Genomic DNA, 20,786 nt, shown 5'->3' on the forward strand with positions numbered 1-20,786 from the left:
TGGCACCTTCAGATGCTTTTGGGTCATCTGCATGCTTACATTTTTCAGGGACAGACTTTATTTTTTGAGATAATATGATATAAAATATTAGAAGATTTAATATAAGGGATGGCAAATGATAAACCACTGTTCTCTACTCTTCCTTTATCTTCCAGCTCTTTTACCTGTGGAGGCTTGGTAACCTTGAAAAGTTGTTAACCACAAGAATAGCTCACTTTGATGTTTTTGCATTCTCAGAAGTCTTACTGTTAAGGATACTTTGGATGTAATTTCTTTTTTGCTTGTACAATTTTACCTTCATCAGTCTTATGGTATGTCTGCTGCAAATGTTATTAGCAACAATTCTAGGCAAAAGAAATTATATTTAGCTTTCTTAAATTTGGGAGTGTTACTATACATAGAAACTTTAGAGTCATATCCATTTTCTGAAAGCAGGATAGTTCTGTCTCTGAGAAAACCCATATATGTGTCTCATATTGCATGTCCTCATAAAAGCCTGACAGCAGGTAAGGATGGTTCTCAGCGGGAAGGATGAGAGCTCCCAGGAATCTTGCAAAGACACTTTGCTTTAGAGCAGTAGCTCTAAAAACTTATTTGGGTCACAGATCCCTTGATAATATGATAAAATGTTTCTGGACCACATGAAAATACACATACAGCTGGGCATGGTGGCTCACGCCTGTGATTCCAGCACTTTGGGAGGCCAAGGCAGGAGGATTGCTTGAGGCCACGAGTTTAAGACCAGCCTGGGCAACATAGCAAGACTCTCATCTCTAGGAAAACATGGAAAAAATTAGCCAGGCATGGTGGCATGCACTTACAGTCCTAGCTACTCTGGAGGTTGAGGCAGGAGGATCACTGGAGCCCAGAAATTCAGTGTTACAGTGAGCTATGATTGGGCCACTGCACTCCAGTATGGAAAACAGAGTGAGAACCTGTTTGTTAAAATAAAAAAATGTAAAGAAAAGAAAATACAAATACGAACAATATATAAAAGTTAGGAGTGTCAACGACCCTGAAATCTATCCATTATCTCATTTAATGCTTTCATAGACCCTGTAAAGTAGATATTATTATCTCCATTTTACAGATGAAGAAACTGAGGCCTGGAGAAATTGAGAAATTGAGGCCACAGAGCTAGGAAATGGGGGAGCTGGGATTCAGTTCTGCTGAACCTAGCTGAAGCAGAGGAGACAACATTTCTAGTCATTTCCAGAGTGGGTATGCCACTCAGGTGACTCATTAACCAGTGGCACTTCTGTTTATCTGCTAGAAAGTGAGTTTTTATGGCTTATTCCGTACTGATAACATAGTTCGGGGAAGTAAATGTTTGAGAAGACATTGTCCAGCCCCTTCTATGGACAAACACTCACACGCTGTATTGCATTTACACAGAGCAGACAGAATGCCTCTCCCGGGTTTCTTTGCTGAAGTATTTTTGTCTGTGAGTCTTACTTTCCTAACAACTGCAAAATGTTATGTTTCTATGGCTACATCAAAATTGCTCTTAAATAGGGGTTTGAGAAAACAAAACCAGGAAGGCTGGGGCAAGACATGAAGGTGGAAAGATGACTGACATTTCCTTTGCCTTTGCAAACCTGCAGGTCCATTAGCCTCAGAAGGCTCTGGAACCCTTTGTTGACTAAATGATATTCAGGCTGCGGTACTTCTGGACAGGTGTGTTTGAAGCCACGGTTCCTAATACATGTCTAGAGGGCCATAGCAATGCCATTTGGGGACACAGATCAAGTCCTGAATAACATGGGCCACCTTTACAGCTGGTACCCAAAGTGGAGGTTGGCAGGTTCTCTTGTGGGCGGGATTAGAACTAAGAGATGTGCCCAAATGTCAGGGGTAGCTGGCAATGATGGGGAGGAAGAGAGACAGAGATGGCGTAGTCTGGGGTGGGTCTCTTTCACCTGGTTTCATAGCCTGCCAGGGAGGAGGCCCTGTCCCCAGTCCTACCACCAGGGGGCGCCGTCCGCCATCCACTTAGTCTGGGGCATAGGTTGGCCCGAGGGGTGAGCAAGTCCCTTCCTTCATCCCGCGCCTTTGCTGGTGGGATAAAATGAGGACCGCTTGGATACTAATTTGTAGTACGTGTAGGAGAAAAGAAAATAGGGAACAGGGGAGGACAAGGTTGAATTTTGTGACACTTCCGTTTCCTTCTGCTGGCCGGGATCCTACCCTCAGGGGCGTGTTTCTTTTCGCTCCGAAGCGCATGATTCAGAGGATACTTTTTTGCAACTTCTGAGAAGATGGGAGCCTCCCTTCTCTTCTCCTCCGAGTCGTTCCGTGCTTGCTCGTTGGTATTCACGGGTCGAATTGCAGTATAAATACCCTGTGTTGGTGGCAGAGGGGGCTCATTGTTCCTTTTTGTATTTATAGAAAATAAAAACGTTGAAGAATTTTTCACAAAAATTTGTTGATTGAATGTGTGACAGAACTTTCTGGTACCCTCCCAAAGCTCCTGGCTGGCAAATCTGTACGGGCGCGTGAAGGATTTATTCGCAGAGAGAGCCCAGCAGGAGGCCAGCACTGACTAAGAATGGGTGCTCCCAGCTCCCGGGGCCCCCAGACAGGTCCAGCTCGTTCCCCTGGCCCTTCCGGCATCTTTTCTCTCCGTCTTTGCTGCCCTGGGCCTACACTTCCTAATTGCTCTTTGTGTTTTTATTGGCCAGTCCTTTCCTAGCTTATGGTCTTTTTTTCTTTTAAATAACAGTGTTTTTATACCCTTAATTATAATTATTTGTCTTGTTTGACTCCATACCCTTGTATGAATGGTCATCAGGGCTGAGGAAGAAGTCCTGTGTTGGGACTGAAGTGCTTGAGGAGTGTGTGGAGAGTGTGTGTGTGTGTGTGTGCGCGTGTGGCTGTGTGTGTGTGTGTGTGTGCGTGGCTATGTGTGTGTGTGTGCGTGGCTGTGTATGTGTGTGTGTGGTGTGTGTGCATGTGGCTGTGTGTGTGTGTCTGTGTGTGTGTGTGTGTGTGCGTGGCTGTGTGTGTTTGTGTGCGTGGCTGTGTATGTGTGTGTGGTGTGTGTGCGTGTGGCTGTGTGTGTGTGTGTGTGTGTGGTGTATGCATGGAGGGGCGGTGTATGCGGGCATTTGTGTGTGGTGTGGGTGTGTGTGAGAGAGAGAGAACGTGATTGTGCGGGAGGTTCATGTGATGTGTGTGCGACCATGTGTATGCGAGACCGTGCGTGTGTGTGCGTGTGTGTGTGTACGTGCGCGCACCCTGTACTGCCAGCCCCGCCATTCCCACACACCATCCTCACAAAGGTGCCCGGTGGCACGTGGCCCTGTCAGACTGTGCTGCCCCTACAGAGCTGCCCAGCGACCCAGGGCTGCCTCTTGCTGTGAACACTCAGCTGACAGCGTCAAATCCAGGCTTCCTCACGTTCCTCCCACAGCAGAAAGGGTTTTGATGCTGTGTTGTCTGATGGCATCAGAATACCTCCCCGGAGGCGGTGGCTGTCCTGCCTTCCCAACGGTCACGATCACGATCGGGGGTGAGCGTGGGTTGCGCCCCACTTCTGCCTACACCGCAGTCTGCAGCGTCTCCACCGCGGGCTCCCCTCCCTCTCCTCCCCTCCCGCCCGCTTCCCCCCTTCACACGTTCGAGAACCCTCTGTGGGAGCTGAATCATGTTGCTTCCTTTTTTGGTCCTAGCTGAGCTTTCTTCCACTTTCAGAGGCGCGAGATGCGTGAAACGGATCAGTGCCTTGCGCGACGCTGTCGCCTGTCGGTGTGTCGGACCCAGAGGAAAACCAGTCGCCGGGTGTGCCTGGCCGTCCTGAGGGCCGCTCCGCGGGTGTTCTTGAACCACTGGCTTGAATTAAAGTGTGCCTGGCTGAAGATAAAATGATTCTGAATACCTTATGGGAGGAAAAATAATCATCTAAAGGGAGAAAAGAAAGACTCCAGCTCAAGGGGTCACTTTAGTGTCTCTGAGAATTAGGGGAGTTCTTCGGGTTTGGCCCCTTGATGGTGCTGGCGAGGAGGAGTGAATCCTGGCACCGTCTGAGGCAGCTTTTGCCAAGCAGATGGACCAGGAGCTGTGGAATGAGGCTGAAGAATGTTGTCACATGCTCTCGGTGTGTCCCTTCCTGGCACTCGCCAGCCTGGGAAATGTCTGTACCAGTTGTCAGCTTGCGGCTTACAGAGCATCTTGAATACAGGGATTATTGAGCCAGGAGGCCGGCGACTAATCAAAGTGCCCATCATGTTGGCTAACCCCAGTGCGGAGTCACGTTCCTGCTACACTGGGCACCGATAACGTCAAAACAGACTCAGCCCCGTCCCCTGGGATGCCTGCTGGACCCACTGCGGGTACCGTGGTAGAGGCCATTTCCCCTGCCAGTGGCTCGGGTGGGCAGGGCTCTCACATGGGGGACGCTGAATTTTCTTTGGAATCCTGCCATAGGGACCCAGATTTGACATAAGAAACGGGAGGGGCAGTGGTGGAAAAAGTTGGGTGAGGTTGTCAGGAGACATAAATTGGACGGGCCTGGGTCTTGTGCCCTTGGCTGAACCAACTGTCACGTTGGAAAGGGGAGAGGGGGAGATGCTGTTAGTCAGGCCCGAGTCGCTTTCCCACCCCTGCACGGGGAGTGGGGGTGGCACCAGGATATCCAAACCACACGCCCCTAGGGGTCCGAAGGACATACGGATCGTGGGCCCAAGACGAGGGAGTGGTGTTGGGCAGACACGGACGGGAAATCCCACCCACAGCTGTGATTTGGCTGTTAGGAGCGTGGTGCCGGTGACACTATGGACTCGAGAGTTTCGTGGAGGTGATTCAGAATATCATGGATGAAAGGAAATAATAAATGATACTCACTCTGTAAATGCCATTTTGAGGAGGAAATATTGAACTTGCTACTCATCAAAAAGCTTTTTATCTCCAAATTGGGTGGTAGAGACACATTTCCTGGATAGGAAGTGAGGGTCTCCAAGGTGACAGAAAAAAATCAGTGATGTAAGGCACTTCCATGTGCGTGGGCACCACCAGGAGGGCTTGTTGTAACACCGATGGCTGGGCCCACCCCAGGTTTCTGATTCAACAAAAGTGAGGGTCAGAATTTGCATTTTTGCTGGGCATAGTGGCTCACTGTCATCCTGGCGCTTTGGGAAGCTGAGGTGGGAGGATAGCTTGAGGCCAGGTATTTGAGACCAACCTGGGCAACATAGTGAGACCCTGTCTCTACAAAACAAAAAAAAAAAAAAAAAGAATTTGCATTTCTTATGTGTTCCTAGATGACACTGATGCTGCTGTTCCCGGGACCACACATTTGGTATTAACTGATTTAAGGTAAAGGACTTAAATACTCTATTTACAAAAAAAGAAGGAAGGAAAGGAAGAAAAGAAGGAAGAAAGTCAGGCAAGGGTTCAATAAATGCATTAAAAGATGTTCAGACTTCATAAATAATCAATGTGTTCAAATTAAACCAAAAATCATTAGTGCTGGCTTATCATTTCCACCCATTAGGCAAAGTTTTAAAAGACTGATTGAACTTGGTATTGATTAAGGTTTAGGGAAAAGGCTATCTCATTAAAAATGTGAATTAGTACGACCTTGCTGGAGGGCAATTTGGCTGTATGTATCAAAATACAAAATGTGCTTTTGATACTAAAATCCCACTTCTAGGATTTTACTGTAAGAAATCATGTGTGGGAGGATGCATGTGCTTGGGGTTATTCCTCACCTTGCATTTATGATGAGAAACAGTGAACCCGTTAAATGTCCCTCATGGGGAGCAAGTTGGGCAAATTATGCACCGACACACAAAGGCGGGTTATGCAGCTGAAAGGAGGAGGTCAGAACACTTGGTATCTGCAAGGAGGCTGATACCAATGAGGGTCAGAGAGGGTCTTGGCTACACATCCTGGTTCCCTCTTCCTCCTCTGGAGAGGAGCATGTTATAATGAAAACCGGAGGAATGTGAGTAAGTACTCACCTCTAGCAGAGGATGATATGTATATTTAAATCCTCTTTGTGTAAAATATCTATCCACCCATCTATCCATTCTTCCATCCATCCACATAAGTGCATGCTTGTGTAGATGTAAGAGACTGATTTGCAATATTTTGTTTAATCATTGTCTTCACATATTACTGAGCAGACAGACAAGGTAGATAAGGTGCTTTTTGTTTTACTAGGGAAAGACAGATTATAAGTAGAAAAATACAGGTAATTTGATTCTAGATGTAAAAAAGTACTTTGAAAAATATAAAAATAGGGCTATTGCTCACCAACATTTTGACAGTGGCTATTTAGCAACAGCAAGACTATGGGTAAGTTTTCCATTCTTCTTCGAACTTTTCTGTGTTGTCAGAATTTCACCTTTTCTAAGATAGTCATCCTTAACCTGGTCCACTAGGCCCTACTGACCTTCCGACTTCGTCAGCCTGAGCACCTCACTCCTCCCTCTCACGACTTGGCTTTAGCTGTGCTTGCTCGAGAGCAGAGGCCCCTTCCCTCCTTGGGGTCTCCAGGAGACTGTTTTCTCTGCAGCCTCCGTGAGGGCAGGAACCAGGGTCTGTTCTGTTCAACACAGTGTTTCGCAGAAGCTGGCCAAGCTTGGTCATTTGTGAAATTTGTAGAATGAATGAATGAATGTACAGATGTATTATTTTGCCTTAAACAATAAAGGTATTTAAAAACACTTTTAAAACAGTGCATAACATTATTTGTATACAAAAGAATTATCTGTTTTATAAAATAATTCATGTTGCCTTTTAAAGTAAGATGAATTTGGGGGGAAGTCATATCTCTATTACACATACCAAGTGTGCATATCCTTTAGGGTGGGGGAGAAAGTCCCGCATTCATACCTTCCTTCCAAGAGGTATGAATCCTAGTACTGCCAGCTTTGGTGCCTGAGTAACACTTGGGCAATCCTTACTGTTTCTGGGACTCATCTGCTCATCTGAAAATGAGGATATTGGACACAGTGATCTTCGGCAAAGGTCCTTTCCAGCTAAAACTTCCTGTGATTCTATGAGATCTGAGATGGACGCTTAGGTTAGGAGTCAGTGACTGTCTTAGTCTGTTTGAGCTGCTGTAACAGAATACCATAGATGGGTGGCTTATAAACAACAGAAATTTATTTCTTGTAGTTCTGGAGGATGCAGGGTCCAAGATTAAGACTCCGGCAGATTTGGTGTCTGGCGAAGGCTGACTTTGCTGGTTCATAGACAGCTGTATCCTCCTTGTGTCCTCACATGGTGGAAGGAGGGGGAGGGAGCTCTCTGGGGTCCCTTTTGTAAGGGCACGAGTCCCATGCAGAGCCCTCCTGACCTAATCAACTCCCAAAGGCCCCATCTTCTAATACTCTTGCATTGGAGATTAGATTTTGACATATGAATTTTGGGGGGATATAAACATTCAGTCTGTAGCAGTCATTTATCATATGTTCAGAAAATAATTTAAAGCAAATATATTCTACTCAGTAGCTATCTATGCCCTGACCAAAGGAAATAGGAAATTCATGTAATAAGACTGTATCATACATAATGAGGTACATGGCAGACCAGTAAGGCTAATCTTGTTCTTGCTTACGATGGTTCTGTAAGATAATACAACAAAATAACTTGACTAATTATGAATCCATAAGAAAACAGTTTCTAAAAAAATATTTTGTGGATGAGTGCTAGAAATCATCACTGATACCAGTTATAAAATTTTAAAGCCAAAGAACAATGTTAGTTCATTTATAGAATTTGGGTCAGTTATTATTTTATCCCTAGAATTGGACAAATACTCATATGCATTATATAGTATTTCTGGATTTATAAAGTCATATTATTTCAGGGAAATCTCCCCAAAGAAGATTGTAGTCTTCATACTATATCTAAATACATTTTACCTGGAAGACTTGGCCTTTGTAGGAACCTAAATATTGGCTCCCTCTACTCTGCAGCCTTTTTGCCCACACCCCAGTCATCTTTAAAGATGCAATTGTGGCCGGGCACAGTGGTTCACACCTGCAATCCCAGCACTTTGGGAGGCTGAGGCGGGAGGATCGCTTCAGCCCAGAGTTCAAGGCTGCAGTGGGCTATGATTGCACCACTACACTCCAGCCTGGCTGATAGAGCAAGACTCTGTCTCTAAAAAACAAAACCAAACAAAATAAAATAAAGAAGCAATTGTCTCATTTCCAGAGAGGCAGGGTTATCACTCAAGTCATTACAGCAGAGAGAAGGGTGGTCCTGTTTTTAGGATAATTAGAACATCATCCACATGGCAGGCTTGAGTCTCATGGCTGGGAAATATCTGCCCTGAGGAAAAAGATACCATTGAGATACAGGTTGAGTATCCCTTATCCAAAATGCTTGGGACCAGAAGTGTTTCAGATTTCAGAATATTTTCAGATTTTGGAATACTTGCTCATATATAATAAGATATCTTGGGGATAGGACCCAAGCCTAAACATGAAATTCATTAGACATAGCCTAAAGATAATTTTATATAATATTTTAAATAATTTGGGTGCATGAAACAGTTTTGACTGCATTTTGACTGTGACTGGTCACATGAGGTCAGGTGTGGAATTTTCCACTGTGGTGTCACGTTGGTGCTCAAAAAGTTTTGAATTTTGGAGCATTTCAGATTTTCAGATCAGGGATGCTCAACCTGTATAAAATGAATTTTTGAAGGGACCTTAATATAATCCTGTTCACAATCATGTGGACTGAAATTTAAGGCAGATTTTTCCTGTACCTTCATCTAAGGGAGCTGAGATGCTGAAATGCCCCAGAGGAGGTTGTAATGTTAGGGGTGAAGTGAGGCTGCTATGATGAAAAGATCTCGTGACACAGTAGTGCAAAGAAGATAGACTTTTACTTCCCTCGCGTAGAACAGTCCTCAGGCAGCTATTGGTCTAGGGCAGCGGTTGCCCTGCTCCTCGGGTCAGCCTGGCTTGTCCTATTGCTCCACGCTGTCCCAAGTGTCCCTGTCCTCCATACCACAGAAGCTGGCTCAACTTCAGCCAGGAGATGTAGGACGTGCAGTTTTGTTTTCAAAGACATTGCCCCAGGCTGGGCGCAGTGGCTCAATCTCGTAATCCTAGCACTCTGGAAGTATGAGGTGGGAGGATCGCTTGAGCCCAGGAGTTGAAGACCAGCCTGAGCAAGAGCGAGATCCCATCTCTGCTAAAAATAGAAAAAATTAGTCTGATGACTGAAAAGAGAAAAAAATTAGCCGGGTGTCGTGGTATGCACCTGTAGTCCCAGCTACTCGGGAGGCTGAGGCAGGAGGATCGCTTGAGCCCAGGAGTTGGAGGTTGCTGTGAGCTAGGCTGACTCCATGGCACTCTAGCCCTGGGCAACAGAGCAACGGAGGAGACTCTGTCTCAGAAAAAAAATAAAGAAGACATTGCCCCAAATTTGCACTTACCCCTTGCAGTTATATTCCACAGGTCAGACCTGAGACCCTGAGGCCACACCAGCTGCTAAGAAGGCCAGGAAAAAATGTGTGCTCTAGCTGGGTGGCCATGTGCCCACTGAAAACTCAGAGGGTCTTTTCTAGAAGAAATAAGGAAATAATGGATGCTAGTGGGGGGGGGGGATTAGACTGTACTGTAGTATCTTGTGGAAATTCAAAGGGTAATGGTGCTTAAGGCACACAACGCTGAAGAAACAGTGTGGTTTTCTTTTTTATCTTAACTTAAATTGTGTGTGTGTGTGTTTACAACTGCTACAGAAGGAACAGAGCCATGAGTTCTGTTTCACAATCTGTGTGGGAGATATCTTTTGACAGTTTTATCAAGTTTCCAACAGTCAATTTTTTTTGTTTCCTCTGAGCAGATAAAGGTCAGTGTGACCCCCTCCTCCCTCCATAAATCAGTATTTTCACTTACCAGGTTGAAGCCAGCTGGACCACTCCTGAGCCGGCAAGGATCTCTTTTGCCTTCTGGGCAGAGATGAATTTACCATGAAGTTAAAGCTTAAACTTCAGCCCCTCACTCACTAGGGCCCCTTCCGAGTCTCTGGTGTGGCTCTAGCACTGTGTTCATGGATCCTTTTGCATTTTTCTCAGGGCTCCCCAAATTCCTAAGCTTCCTGCTTCACAAAATCAGGCCTTGACAAGCTGTTCCGTGCCTCCTTTCCCCACTAAACCTCACCAAAGTTCCTACCTTTTCCCAGATGGGGAGAGGCTCCCTAGTGGTCCGTTTGGCCTCAACAACATAGTTTCTTGGAAGAAACCACCCTAAAGGGAAGTATACCAAAAGCGAGAGCACCCCAAAGAGAGAGATGCTGAAATTAACCCTTTTATATCTCCCACAGAAAGTACACCTTTTATGCTCCACCCAATTTTGTGCTCCTTTGAGGACTCTCATTTGTATCAGTAAGAGTCCCCGCGAAAATCTGTTTTGATGGTACCTTGACTCAACAGGCAAATGCCTCCCTGCACTGAGGGTTTCACGCTGTGGTCACCAGGCCATCCCTCAGAAGACACCCCCAGGCTGCCCAAGGCCCCTGGCTCTCCCTGGGCACTCGGGGAAGAGCACAGCTGCCTGCAGCGGTGACCAGTGTCATGCCTGGTGAGCAGTGTCGCCTCCTCGCTCCCCGTTGCACCGGCTGTGTCACCAGAGCTCGCTGCTGCTAATGTTAATTTCTGGCAGGACTGGGTTTTCCGTGTAAGGGCCCCTTTGGCCTGGACTTCCTTGTCACTGAAGAATCTTCTATTTGTTCCATTTTCAGATTTGAAAAATTAATCTTAATCAGCCTGGAACATCATTCCCAGAGTGGAGCTTGACTGTATGTAAGGAAGAGGAGGAGGAGAGATGGATGCACAAACACGTACTTCTGCCTGTAATTTCAGGGAGATCAGGGTCTTCTGAAATCCTTGCTTGCTAAGCCCAGATCCACAGCCTCTGCTCTAGAGGTTGAAAATGTAGCCAGTTTAACCTGTTAAACAACAACAACAAAAGGGCCATAATAATACTTTCCTCATGAGAACATGGGGGTAAGGGAGTGGGAATTAAATGAGATAATTCACGTAAAGTGCTTAGCACAGTATCTGACACATCGTAAGCAGGTATAACTGTTCACTTTTCTGTTGGGGTTTGAATAATCTTACTTGTTTGCACAGGTTCTTTAGGTAGTAACAATACTAACAACCTTTGTTTTTCCCCAGCCTGTTGTTTGCCTTTTAATTTGAAGGCTCACAGTTAGAAGCTTTACTTTTTTAATGTACCCAAATCTGCATTCTTTATTTTGCGTGTGATTTCATTAATTACTTCCAGATTGGACCGTCATCCTTCCTACAGAGCTTTGACAGATTCTGTTGCTTCTAGATTGTTTTCTCCCCAACGGTTTGATTTTTATTATTTAGCCAGCTAATCCATCTGGAATTTATCTTGGTATGTGCTCTGAGGTAAGGGTTTGATGTGATCTTTTTTCCCCATTGCCAACCAATTATTCTCCAGCCATTTATTATTATAAATAATCTTCATTTTCTCTCTATATTGTGACATCTTTGTCTTATAATAAATTCCCCTATTTTGCAGGATCTTTCTCTGGGGTTCTTATTCTGTTTTACAGAAACAATAAAGATCTGCCTATTTCTGCATAAACTTGTCTTAATATCTTGGAGGACTAATCCCCTTCTTAACTCTTAGTGGTACTTGGTTTGTTTTTTTTTTTTTCCCTGATAAAATATGCTCACCAGTTTATTTTTCCAGATAAAGTTTTGAAAAATATTGACAAATTCTAAGAAAAGTCCCCTGGGAATTTTGACTGAAATCAAATCAACCCCTCTGAGTTAATTGGGTAGTACTGCCATCTTTACGATATTGTTTCACCAGCCTGGAACACTGTGACGTCTTCCCATGTAGTCAGCTAGTCTTTTAGCTTGTATTTGTCAGTGAGAGAATGCGTGATTTGTTAATATGTGGATTTTAAAAAATTAGCGCACATAAAAAGGATACATTTCCCCTCTCTGCTTTGTAGTATAACAGAGAAATAAAAGGACCTATTTTCCTTCAATTTTCACATGTAATTTTAGGACCAAAATAGGATATGAATAGTTAAATTTTTATTACAAAGAGATAAAAGCTGGAAATTACAGGAGGCTGCATATCATGTCATGGAATTTGCTTCTTAGTTTCCCATCTTTTTATCTGTTAGAAATGCAGGAAGATTATTGGTCACAAACACATGAGCTATTTTAATGAAATCCCTCAGAATCCGAGTACGGATCAAGGTGGCATGGGTGTCACAGTTATTTTGGGAAGCTCTTTGTGGTTTATTCTTTCTTCTGGGTGGACCTTTCTCCTCACATCCTCCTACCAGTGAATCTCTGCTGCCCTTCCCATCTGCAGTGCCAATATGTTCTCTTCTAACTTCCCAGTGACAGTGTCTCATAAATCAAAAATGGGGACATGTGGTCTCATGAAGGCTCATAAATGTATTTATGAGAATAGTGAATAGAATTTTTGGTATCAGGATAATCTCAGAAAATCTGGGCCATATGATCAATGGTCTTCTAATCTTTGGGAAATTTATTTCCTTTTGGAGGTGAGGTAGAGGAGAAAGGACTAAAATGGCTGCAGAAGAAGGAATATTATTCTATTTCACTTTCCTAAATCCTTTCGGCCTCTTTCACTCGAGTCTTAGATTCCACCCTCCCTCCAACCCAGGTGAGTGAAGTAAAGCAGACATCTCAAATTTGGAGCAATGTTCCTGATTAGAAACTTTAATTTATAAAAAAGGTGGAGGAGGATTCAGATGGCTTTATTGTCTGAGACTCCAAGTGTAAAAGCTCTTGGACTTGGACTCTTTTTTAATGCCTAATCTGCTCAAAAGGAATCTGAGTTCAGCAGAAGGACACAAAATGTGCAAAATCAGTAAGAGTAATCTTCCAAGATGATATTCCTGTTTAACAGGCTCTGTACGTACAACAGTGGTGTTTAGCAGGAAAGACCAAACACACCTACTGAATAGAATGTTTCTAAATTTAAAGATAGTCCATGCTTTAAGTAGATCTTTGGATTTGCTTTTGGTTTGCTTGTTTTCAACTTTGGGTTCCTGGTAGTTGGTGGGAAGAATTAGGGATGATGTTATTTTCCTCACTTAGAATAAACAGACGGACTGACCTAACTGTTGATATCTTTTGCACTCAACAACTGCTTCTTTAATACTCTTACACTTAGAGAACTAAAGTGAACCTTCTTTTTTTTTTTTTTTTTTTTTTGAGACAGAGTCTCACTTTGTTGCCCAGGCTAGAGTGACTGCCGTGGCATCAGCCTAGCTCACAGCAACCTCAAACTCCTGGGCTCAAGGGATCCTCCTGTCTCAGCCTCCCGAGTAGTTGGGACTACAGGCATGCACCACCATGCCCGGCTAATTTTTTCTATATATATTTTTAGCTGTCCATATAATTTCTTTCTATTTTTTAGTAGAGATGGGGTCTCGCTCTTGCTCAGGCTGGTCTCGAACTCCTGAGCTCAAACGATCCACCCACCTCGGCCTCCCAGAGTGCTAGGATTACAGGCGTGAGCCACCGCGCCCGTCCTAAAGTGAACCTTCTTATAAAGTTGATAAACATACAGTCACAATATTTCATGGGGATGAGAGAGAACCTCATAGAACTGGTTCTGTAATGACACTAGTTTAGTGTAAACATCATACAATTCATTTATTTTTTCCCCCAGCTTCTCTGAAAGCTGACACGGTATAACTCTGCTATATGGCAGTTCTGCTGCAGGTCTGATCTGTTACCTGGGTAGAATGGCATACTTTCTGGGGAAATCAAACTTTTCTTTTGTGTTACAGAATAAAATAGATCAGAGGGTGGGTGTGACAAGAGTTGTTCCCTAGAGTAGAGCACCTGGACAAGGGTCTTTGAGCAGGCCCCAGGAGGGGGCTTTGCCAAGCCTTTAATGGATGCAGTCTGGTTCCCTGTTAATCTTCCTGGAGCTTTGAAAGAGTATTAACTGTGGACATAACTTTAACTTTTCTTTTTTAAAAAATCAGAAAGGAGCTTCTGTTTACGATATAATTTTCAGTATGATACCTAGTACAAATTCCCTGACTTTAGTGTGTTTAAGTCACCAAAGTGGAGGGAAGATCATAATTCTATAGGTGATTCTAGCCTACAGGTACAGGATAACTAGGATAACATCTGATCTTGCAAGGTTAAGACTGTGGTGTCTTAACTGACTTAGGATACTACAGGATGTCCCAGAGTCTCCATATGAAGGAAAAATTTTGTAGTGAATATTTTGTAAATAAAGGTACGTTTAGCTACAATTTCCCTATGTATGGCGACTTTCGAGACACCCTGTATTATTACATCTTAGGGACCTTCTATATTTAAATATTTAAGGGGAAAAAAGCTAAGGGCTGAAGGTTTTAACCACACTCAGGGAATTTCCCACTATGTCTTAGAAAACTCATCCAGGGCTCAGGGCGGCTCTCAGAAGGCAGGGTAGGGGCCAGGAGATGTTCTGCTGAAGTTCCACTGAGACGCCTAAACCTAGTTGCCATGTGCTGTTTTAATTTCATAGGGGCCTGTACTTTTCCTAAGTGCCTCAGAGCTGCCCAGCAATTTTGGTGACATCATCAGCCTGGCATTCAATCTTACATAAATTAGATATATCTTTTGCTCATCAGATTCTTAGGTTAGAAAATACAGGTACATAGGTTTTCCTGCTGGCCTGGCCTTTCTGTTTTCTCAGCGGTTACTTCTCTCTCTTTATCTCTCAGATTCCCTACCTCCTTCCTTCCCTCCCCCACTCCCTGAGCACCGTCTCATACACAAATGCCTGCTCTTCTCAGCAGCTGCCAGAAACGCAGTTTCCGTAGCAGAAGCAGAAGTGGTTTTCTCTTCCTTCCATTGTCATGGTGTTCGCATTGTGCGTGGCCTGCTTACAGTTCTGGCACCTGTGGAACAAGTGGAGTGAGAGAGACGCTAATTGACGACTCCCTTTGCCCATCCTGGGCTCGGGCTAAGAAGGCGCACGGAGGGGTTCTGTTTGCCCTGCAGTAACACAAGGGTTAAACTTAGTAAGAACAGTTAACATATTGGAAGATTTCTTATCCAGGATTTCCATTTTGCATGGGAGGTTGTTGGATGGCAACGCTGAGCAGTAGAGACTGGGTAGGACTGTCCCGTAGCCATGGCAGGGTCCTCCAGGTAACACAGCTACCGCCCAGGGCTTCTCACTCCCTTCCATTGCCTAGGTGGGCATTTGTGTTTGCGCCCCGACCCGGGAGCAGGGTCTCACTCCCACAGGTACACAGGACCCTTCACGGCTGGCCCCGGCCTGCCTCTGCCCCTCCCTTCTTGCCACAGCCCCCAGGCATCCTCGGGTAGCTGTGCTACTAGAGAGTGGGCCGCCTTGTTAAAGAAAAATTTTTCATGACACTTACTAGATAAGGAAGACTTCATTTAAGAAGGGACAACCGAAATGGGATTTTGCGGTAGTGGAGAGAGATCTGGCTGAACTGTAAACACAAGGACAGATGGGAATTTATAGCCAAGGATCCGGGTGGGGGTCCCTGGATAGAAAATCACTGAGCGGAAGCGTCGGGGAAGGGGCTTGATGGGATTCCTGCTGAAGGCCCGCCAAGGTGATAAGGAGGGTGAGGGACTTCCCGGCAGGATCCTTGATAAAACTGGACTTCACAAGGGCAGACAGGCAAGCCCAAGGTCAAGGCTTTTAGAGGACTTGGTGTGGAGCCTGACTGGGGTCAGGTGAAGCAAAGAGTCTTTGTCAGCCTATCCGAGTTTGCTTACTCATATGGCTTATTTCGTTTGTATCAGAGAGACTCATTTTGCAGACCTTTCCAGAGCACTGATGAGCTGTAAGGTGTGTGCCTGGTCTGGCCACCATTTGCGGAGTGTTGCAAGGTACAGTTGACTCTTGAACAACACGGGTTTGAACCGTGCGGGTCCACTTACATGCGGATTTTTTTCAAGAAAAATGATAGCAGTGTGCCTGCCTCCCCTTCCACCTCCTCCCCCTCTTCTGCCTCTGCCACCCCTGAGACAGCAAGACCAACCCCTCCTCTTCCTCCTCCTCGTCTGCCTACTCAACGTGAAGACTGAGGGTGAAGACCTTTATGATGCACTTCCACTTAATGAATAGTAAATAGATTTCTCTTCCTGATGATTTTCTTAGTATTTTCTTTTCTCTAGCTTACTTTATTGTAAGAATACGATATACAATACACATAGCATACAAAATATGGGTTAATCGACTGTTCATGTTATTGGTGAGACTTCTGGTCAATAGTAGGATATTAGTTAAGTTTTGGGAGAGTCAAAAGTTATGCCCAGTTTTTGACTGTGCCAGGGTCAGTACTCCAACCCCTGCATTGTTCATGGGTCAACTGCAGTAACAAATTTTTAATTTTTATGGTGTATTGATCCAAAGCTTCTGGGAAGGGCAAGAGGCAGAGGAAGGAAGAGAACAAATGGGCCTTTTCTGTGCTTAAGGTCATTTCCAAGACAAATACGTTTCATTTGGTTACTTGGTTATATATTTGCAGACATTCTGCTTGGTGAGGCTGAGGTCATAGCAGCCAAATTATGGTTTACCTGGGTTAGGATATCTGTTGTCAAACATTGCCCATTCTTTCCCAGAATTACAAGAAAATTGATCTATCAGCCTCATCACTGCACTTCTGGAAAACAAAATCAGTTCAAGCTATGGAGTAGTTACCTACTTTTTTGCTGCCCACACTAAGTTCAAGAACTTGCAGAGGAGTGACTTTCAGAAATGGCATTTGCTTTCCTAGTTTCAAGACGTTGCCACGTAGGTCAGGCTTTATCTTACTGGAGCCATCACTAGTCCTGGATTGTGTGCGTTGGTGGTTCAGAAACTTGTATTTTTCCAGGAGTCGTCAGGCTTTAGAAATTCATGTCACCCTAGCCAAACTCACCAGGACTATTTGTAAACTAGAATATTCATTGTTTTTACACACTTATTGAGTGTGTGGCCCTGTCCTAATCTCTGGGGAAAGTCCCTAAATGGCAGGGACAACATGGTCCCTGCCCTTTGGAAGCCTGTGGGACAGATGTGGAAATAAATATGTTATAGTGTGCTAAGTGTACAGTGACCTTACATCCTGGTCTTCCTGAGACTTCCCTGGTTTATGCCTTGTTGTCCCTGTATAACTATCAAGAATGCTCCCTTTCACTTCCAAAACTATCTAAGGCCACAGTAAGTCTCTGTGAATGTTCAGGGCACAGGTATGATAAAAAGGAGGGCCCATCAGCCTGCTTCCTGAGTAGACACTTGAGCTAGGCGGTGAAGAACATGTTGACAGCCAAGGACTGGGAGCATGGGGTGGGGTGGGGTAGAGGTTCCTTGGGGAATGTGCTAAATTCTGATGGCAAAGGGAGATTGTTCCTGAAGCAGCAATTGGTTGGTTCAAGCTAGACATTGTTTCCCAAATTTATCCTGTGATAACAATTTCCCAGGACAACAGATAAACATACAGACTTCCATGTCCTGCTGGCAGTTTGCTTTAGTGTTTTTTGTTTTTTTTAAGAAGCTCTCCTAGATGATTCTTGGGTATGTTAAAGGTTCACAACCAATTCTCTACTGATTTCAGGCTAGGAATTCAAAAGGGCGGGAATAGGGAGGAGCAGGAACAGCAAAATTAGAGCAGAAATCACAGATCAGCCAGGCAACGGTGACCCCAGGTGAGAAAGTGGTCAAAGACAGAAGCAGGTGGGAGTCATTTACAGTGTATCTATGAAAAAGGGGGAGTGTGGGAACTAAGTCAGTCACAACAGGGATGCAGAGGAATGAAAAGATTAGAGAACTATTCAGGAGGCAGAACGAACAGGACCCGGTGGATGCCAGTTACCGATTTACTGCAGTAATATTATTTCCTGGCAACAGAACACTTGGGTCAAAGCAGGAGCCTGGGGGACCATATAACCTGAAGGTTTACTTGGTGAGCTTAAACCTAAAAACACAAACAGTTGGATAGTGTGGCATATTTCACGTGGCCCTCCTGCCTACTTCACTTTTTTGTAGTCCCTAGAACACTCGTAACAGTTGTGTTTATCTCTGGGAAGAATCGGGAGTGAATTCTAAAGCATCCCGACAGACATCCCAATCCTTTTTTTCTAGAGAGACTCTTGCCCTTTCCTTATGGTAAGACTACCAGCCAAGTCTTATCTTGTGTTATTTTTACTTCTGTTTTCATTATCGAATGTGTAAGACAGTCATGATTCATCTGCAATGTATGTGCCAACCCCCTTCAGAGGAGAGGGTCAGTTTCTTGCAAGTTTCAGCATGCAGATTTGGGAGCTGCTCTCTCTGTGGGAACTTGCAGCACCTCACAGATTCACCGCAATGCTGGGAAATCACAATAGTACAAGAAACACCTGACCCAGGCAAGGAGCTCCGTTGAGCCTGGTGTTTGAGGCAGCTGATTCTCTTGGAAGAGGGTGAACTGGTGGTTTTGAGAGAAGCAATCCCTAAATGAAATTCTTCAATGGGAGATGAGGAAAACTGCTATTTCTCTTTGCCTTCAAACATAAAGATGTCACCAGGCCTCTTGGCTTACTAGAGGAAGTAGCAAATGAGGTCAGAAATCGAAGACTTAGAAGTTATGAAAAGAAAGCCTCAAAAAGGAGAATGAGAAGCCGATCGGGCTGTAATTTCACGGGGCCATTTTAGCGCCCTTTAGGCCAAGACCAGGCCACTTCGGCGGCCACGACTGCGGTTTAGGGAGGGACAAAGCGTCTTAAATTCCAGCCCTTGGCCACCCCCTGCACTGCTGCTGGGGCAGTTGTAAATCCTGGGAGTGAAAGGGATGAAGATGAACAGGCTGTATCTTCCACGCTGCCAGTATCGGGGAGGGGAAAAACACCAGTCCACAACAGCCTCAAACTTGTTTGTTTTTTGTTTTTTTTTTTAATGAGGGGCTTAACTTCTGTGCAGTCCAATCTCATCAACGCCATTCAGTCCCAGCGGCAAGATAAAAACGTAAAAAAAAGACAGCAGGAGGAAAAGCGCAGCGCACGGACTCGGAAAATGGATCTTCTCTGGCCCTGAGGCCCGCAGAGCCGCGGGGGGCGCCGGGTCCCCCGCCCGGCCCGAGGCGCAGCCCCGCAGCCCTTCCCGCAGCCGGGGCGCGACCAGCGCGGCGCCGCGGCGGGGGGGACCGGGCGGCGCGCGCAGACTTCAAAGGCGCCGCCCCCCGCGCGCGGTAGTACGGTCCGAGGGGGCGGCTCCCGGGGCGCGGCCCGGCGCCGCTGATGCGCCCCCGCCGGCCGGGAGGCGCGAGCCAGACCCCGGAGCGCGAGCCGCCGCGCCGAGTTGCCGGGAGCCGCGGGCCGGGGCCCCGAGGAGGCCCCGGAGAGGCGTGTTCGCGGTGAGCGAGCCCGGCGCGGGCCGCCGCGTCGCGCCGTGGGGGAGGAGGCCGAGGAGGCAGCGGCGCGGCCGCCGGCGAGAGGAAGCGCTCCGCCCGCGCCCCCGACGGCGCGCGTTTAACCACATCCGCGCCTCGGCTCCTGTCACCGCTTCCCTCCATTTTGAAAGGGAAAAAGGCTCTTCCCCTTCCCCTGCCCCTAGGAGCTGGAGCCGCAGGAGCCGCTCATGGCGTTCAGCCCCTGGCAGATCCTGTCCCCCGTGCAGTGGGCGAAATGGACGTGGTCTGCGGTGCGCGGCGGGGGCGCCGGGGAGGACGAGGCCGCTGGGCCCGAGGGCGACCCCGAGGAGGAGGACTCGCAAGCCGAGACCAAATCCTTGAGTTTCAGGCAAGTACACAGCATCCCCGCGAGATGCAGACCGCTGCCGTCACCATCCATCCATCCGCCGCTCGCTCTGTGTGCGTGTGTGTGTCGCCCGCCCGTGTAACCGTGTCCGTGGCAATGGCTGCGTCCCCGCCCGTGGCCAGGTCCCCGCTGTGCATTCGAAAGTTCAGGATGTTTTGTCCTCCATGTATTTTCCGTCCCCCGTTTCGCTAGGGAGCTTTCTGAACCCGACCCGGAATCTGCAGTCTCTCCGCATCCCCATTTGCCTCGGTCACTTTCTGTAAGCTTCGACCTCCCAGCCCCTGCCCCGATACACACACACAAATGAGGGTCGCATCACTGATCACACCCAGTGGGTCTTAGGGCCTTCCCGGGGCCCCACTGTGCCCCACAAATGCAGCCGCGGTCAACAAAGTCGCGTGATGACAGGCCCCTGGCAGCTGGTGAGAAATGGTGGTCTCTGCCTAGCTGTCACCCTTGTGATTGCGGAAGGCAGGTGACAGCATTCCTAGTCTCTGGCCGAGTGAGCTCCAAACAGGTAGAGGCCTGCCGAGGAAAAAGGAATCGCTAGAATGAGCTTAATGTTGGGGTGGGACCAATATTAATTTTTAAGCCTCTGGGAAGGGGCTCTTCTTGTGGAAAAAGCAGTCTGTTGGGAAAGTGCATTTTTTTCCGGTATCGGAGGGAAGGATGACCTCAAAAATAAATGGTGCTGGAGAAAAGCTGGAAAGAATGGAGGATATTTCAGAGATAGGATGCTAGACTGGGAAACTAAGGAGGGCGCTGCTAAAACTCCGCCTCCTGCAGGCCGATCTGTGCTGAGGATTAGGATTGTAAAGTTAGACAAACATGCTGGACTTTGTCAATATATAGATTTGAAAGGGTGTCAGAAATACCGTTGAAAGTGGTAATTCCTCATTTTTCCCCTTTGGCAGCTCGGATTCTGAAGGTAATTTTGAGACCCCTGAAGCTGAAACCCCGATCAGATCACCTCTCAAGGAATCCTGTGATTCGTCACTAGGATTGGCAGGACCCGGGGCCAAAACCCAAGGTAAAG

At 46.3% G+C, this 20,786-nt stretch overlaps 1 protein-coding gene across 14 annotated transcripts in view; it reads left to right on the forward strand.

Moving 5' to 3' along the window:
* Positions 1–20,786, forward strand: part of TACC1 (transforming acidic coiled-coil containing protein 1) — a 103,991-nt gene that overhangs the window by 32,207 nt on the left and 50,998 nt on the right. For 6 of the 14 annotated variants that reach the window (XM_069484994.1, XM_069484996.1, XM_069484997.1 and 3 more), the window contains exon 2: positions 20,665–20,780. The exons of 1 other annotated variant lie outside the window; for it this stretch is intronic. Coding sequence is in view for 9 of the 13 variants with exons in the window: in XM_069484990.1 (XP_069341091.1) it covers positions 20,665–20,780 (116 nt within the window). In the remaining 4 variants the exon portion in view is untranslated. Of the gene's footprint in view, positions 1–19,314; positions 19,733–20,664; positions 20,781–20,786 lie in introns of those variants that run through there. 7 more of the 14 variants (XM_069484988.1, XM_069484992.1, XM_069484987.1 and 4 more) reach the window with 2 other exon arrangements.

The sequence above is a fragment of the Eulemur rufifrons genome, chromosome 12 (assembly GCF_041146395.1).
Source record: "Eulemur rufifrons isolate Redbay chromosome 12, OSU_ERuf_1, whole genome shotgun sequence".
Lineage (NCBI taxonomy): Eukaryota > Metazoa > Chordata > Mammalia > Primates > Lemuridae > Eulemur > Eulemur rufifrons.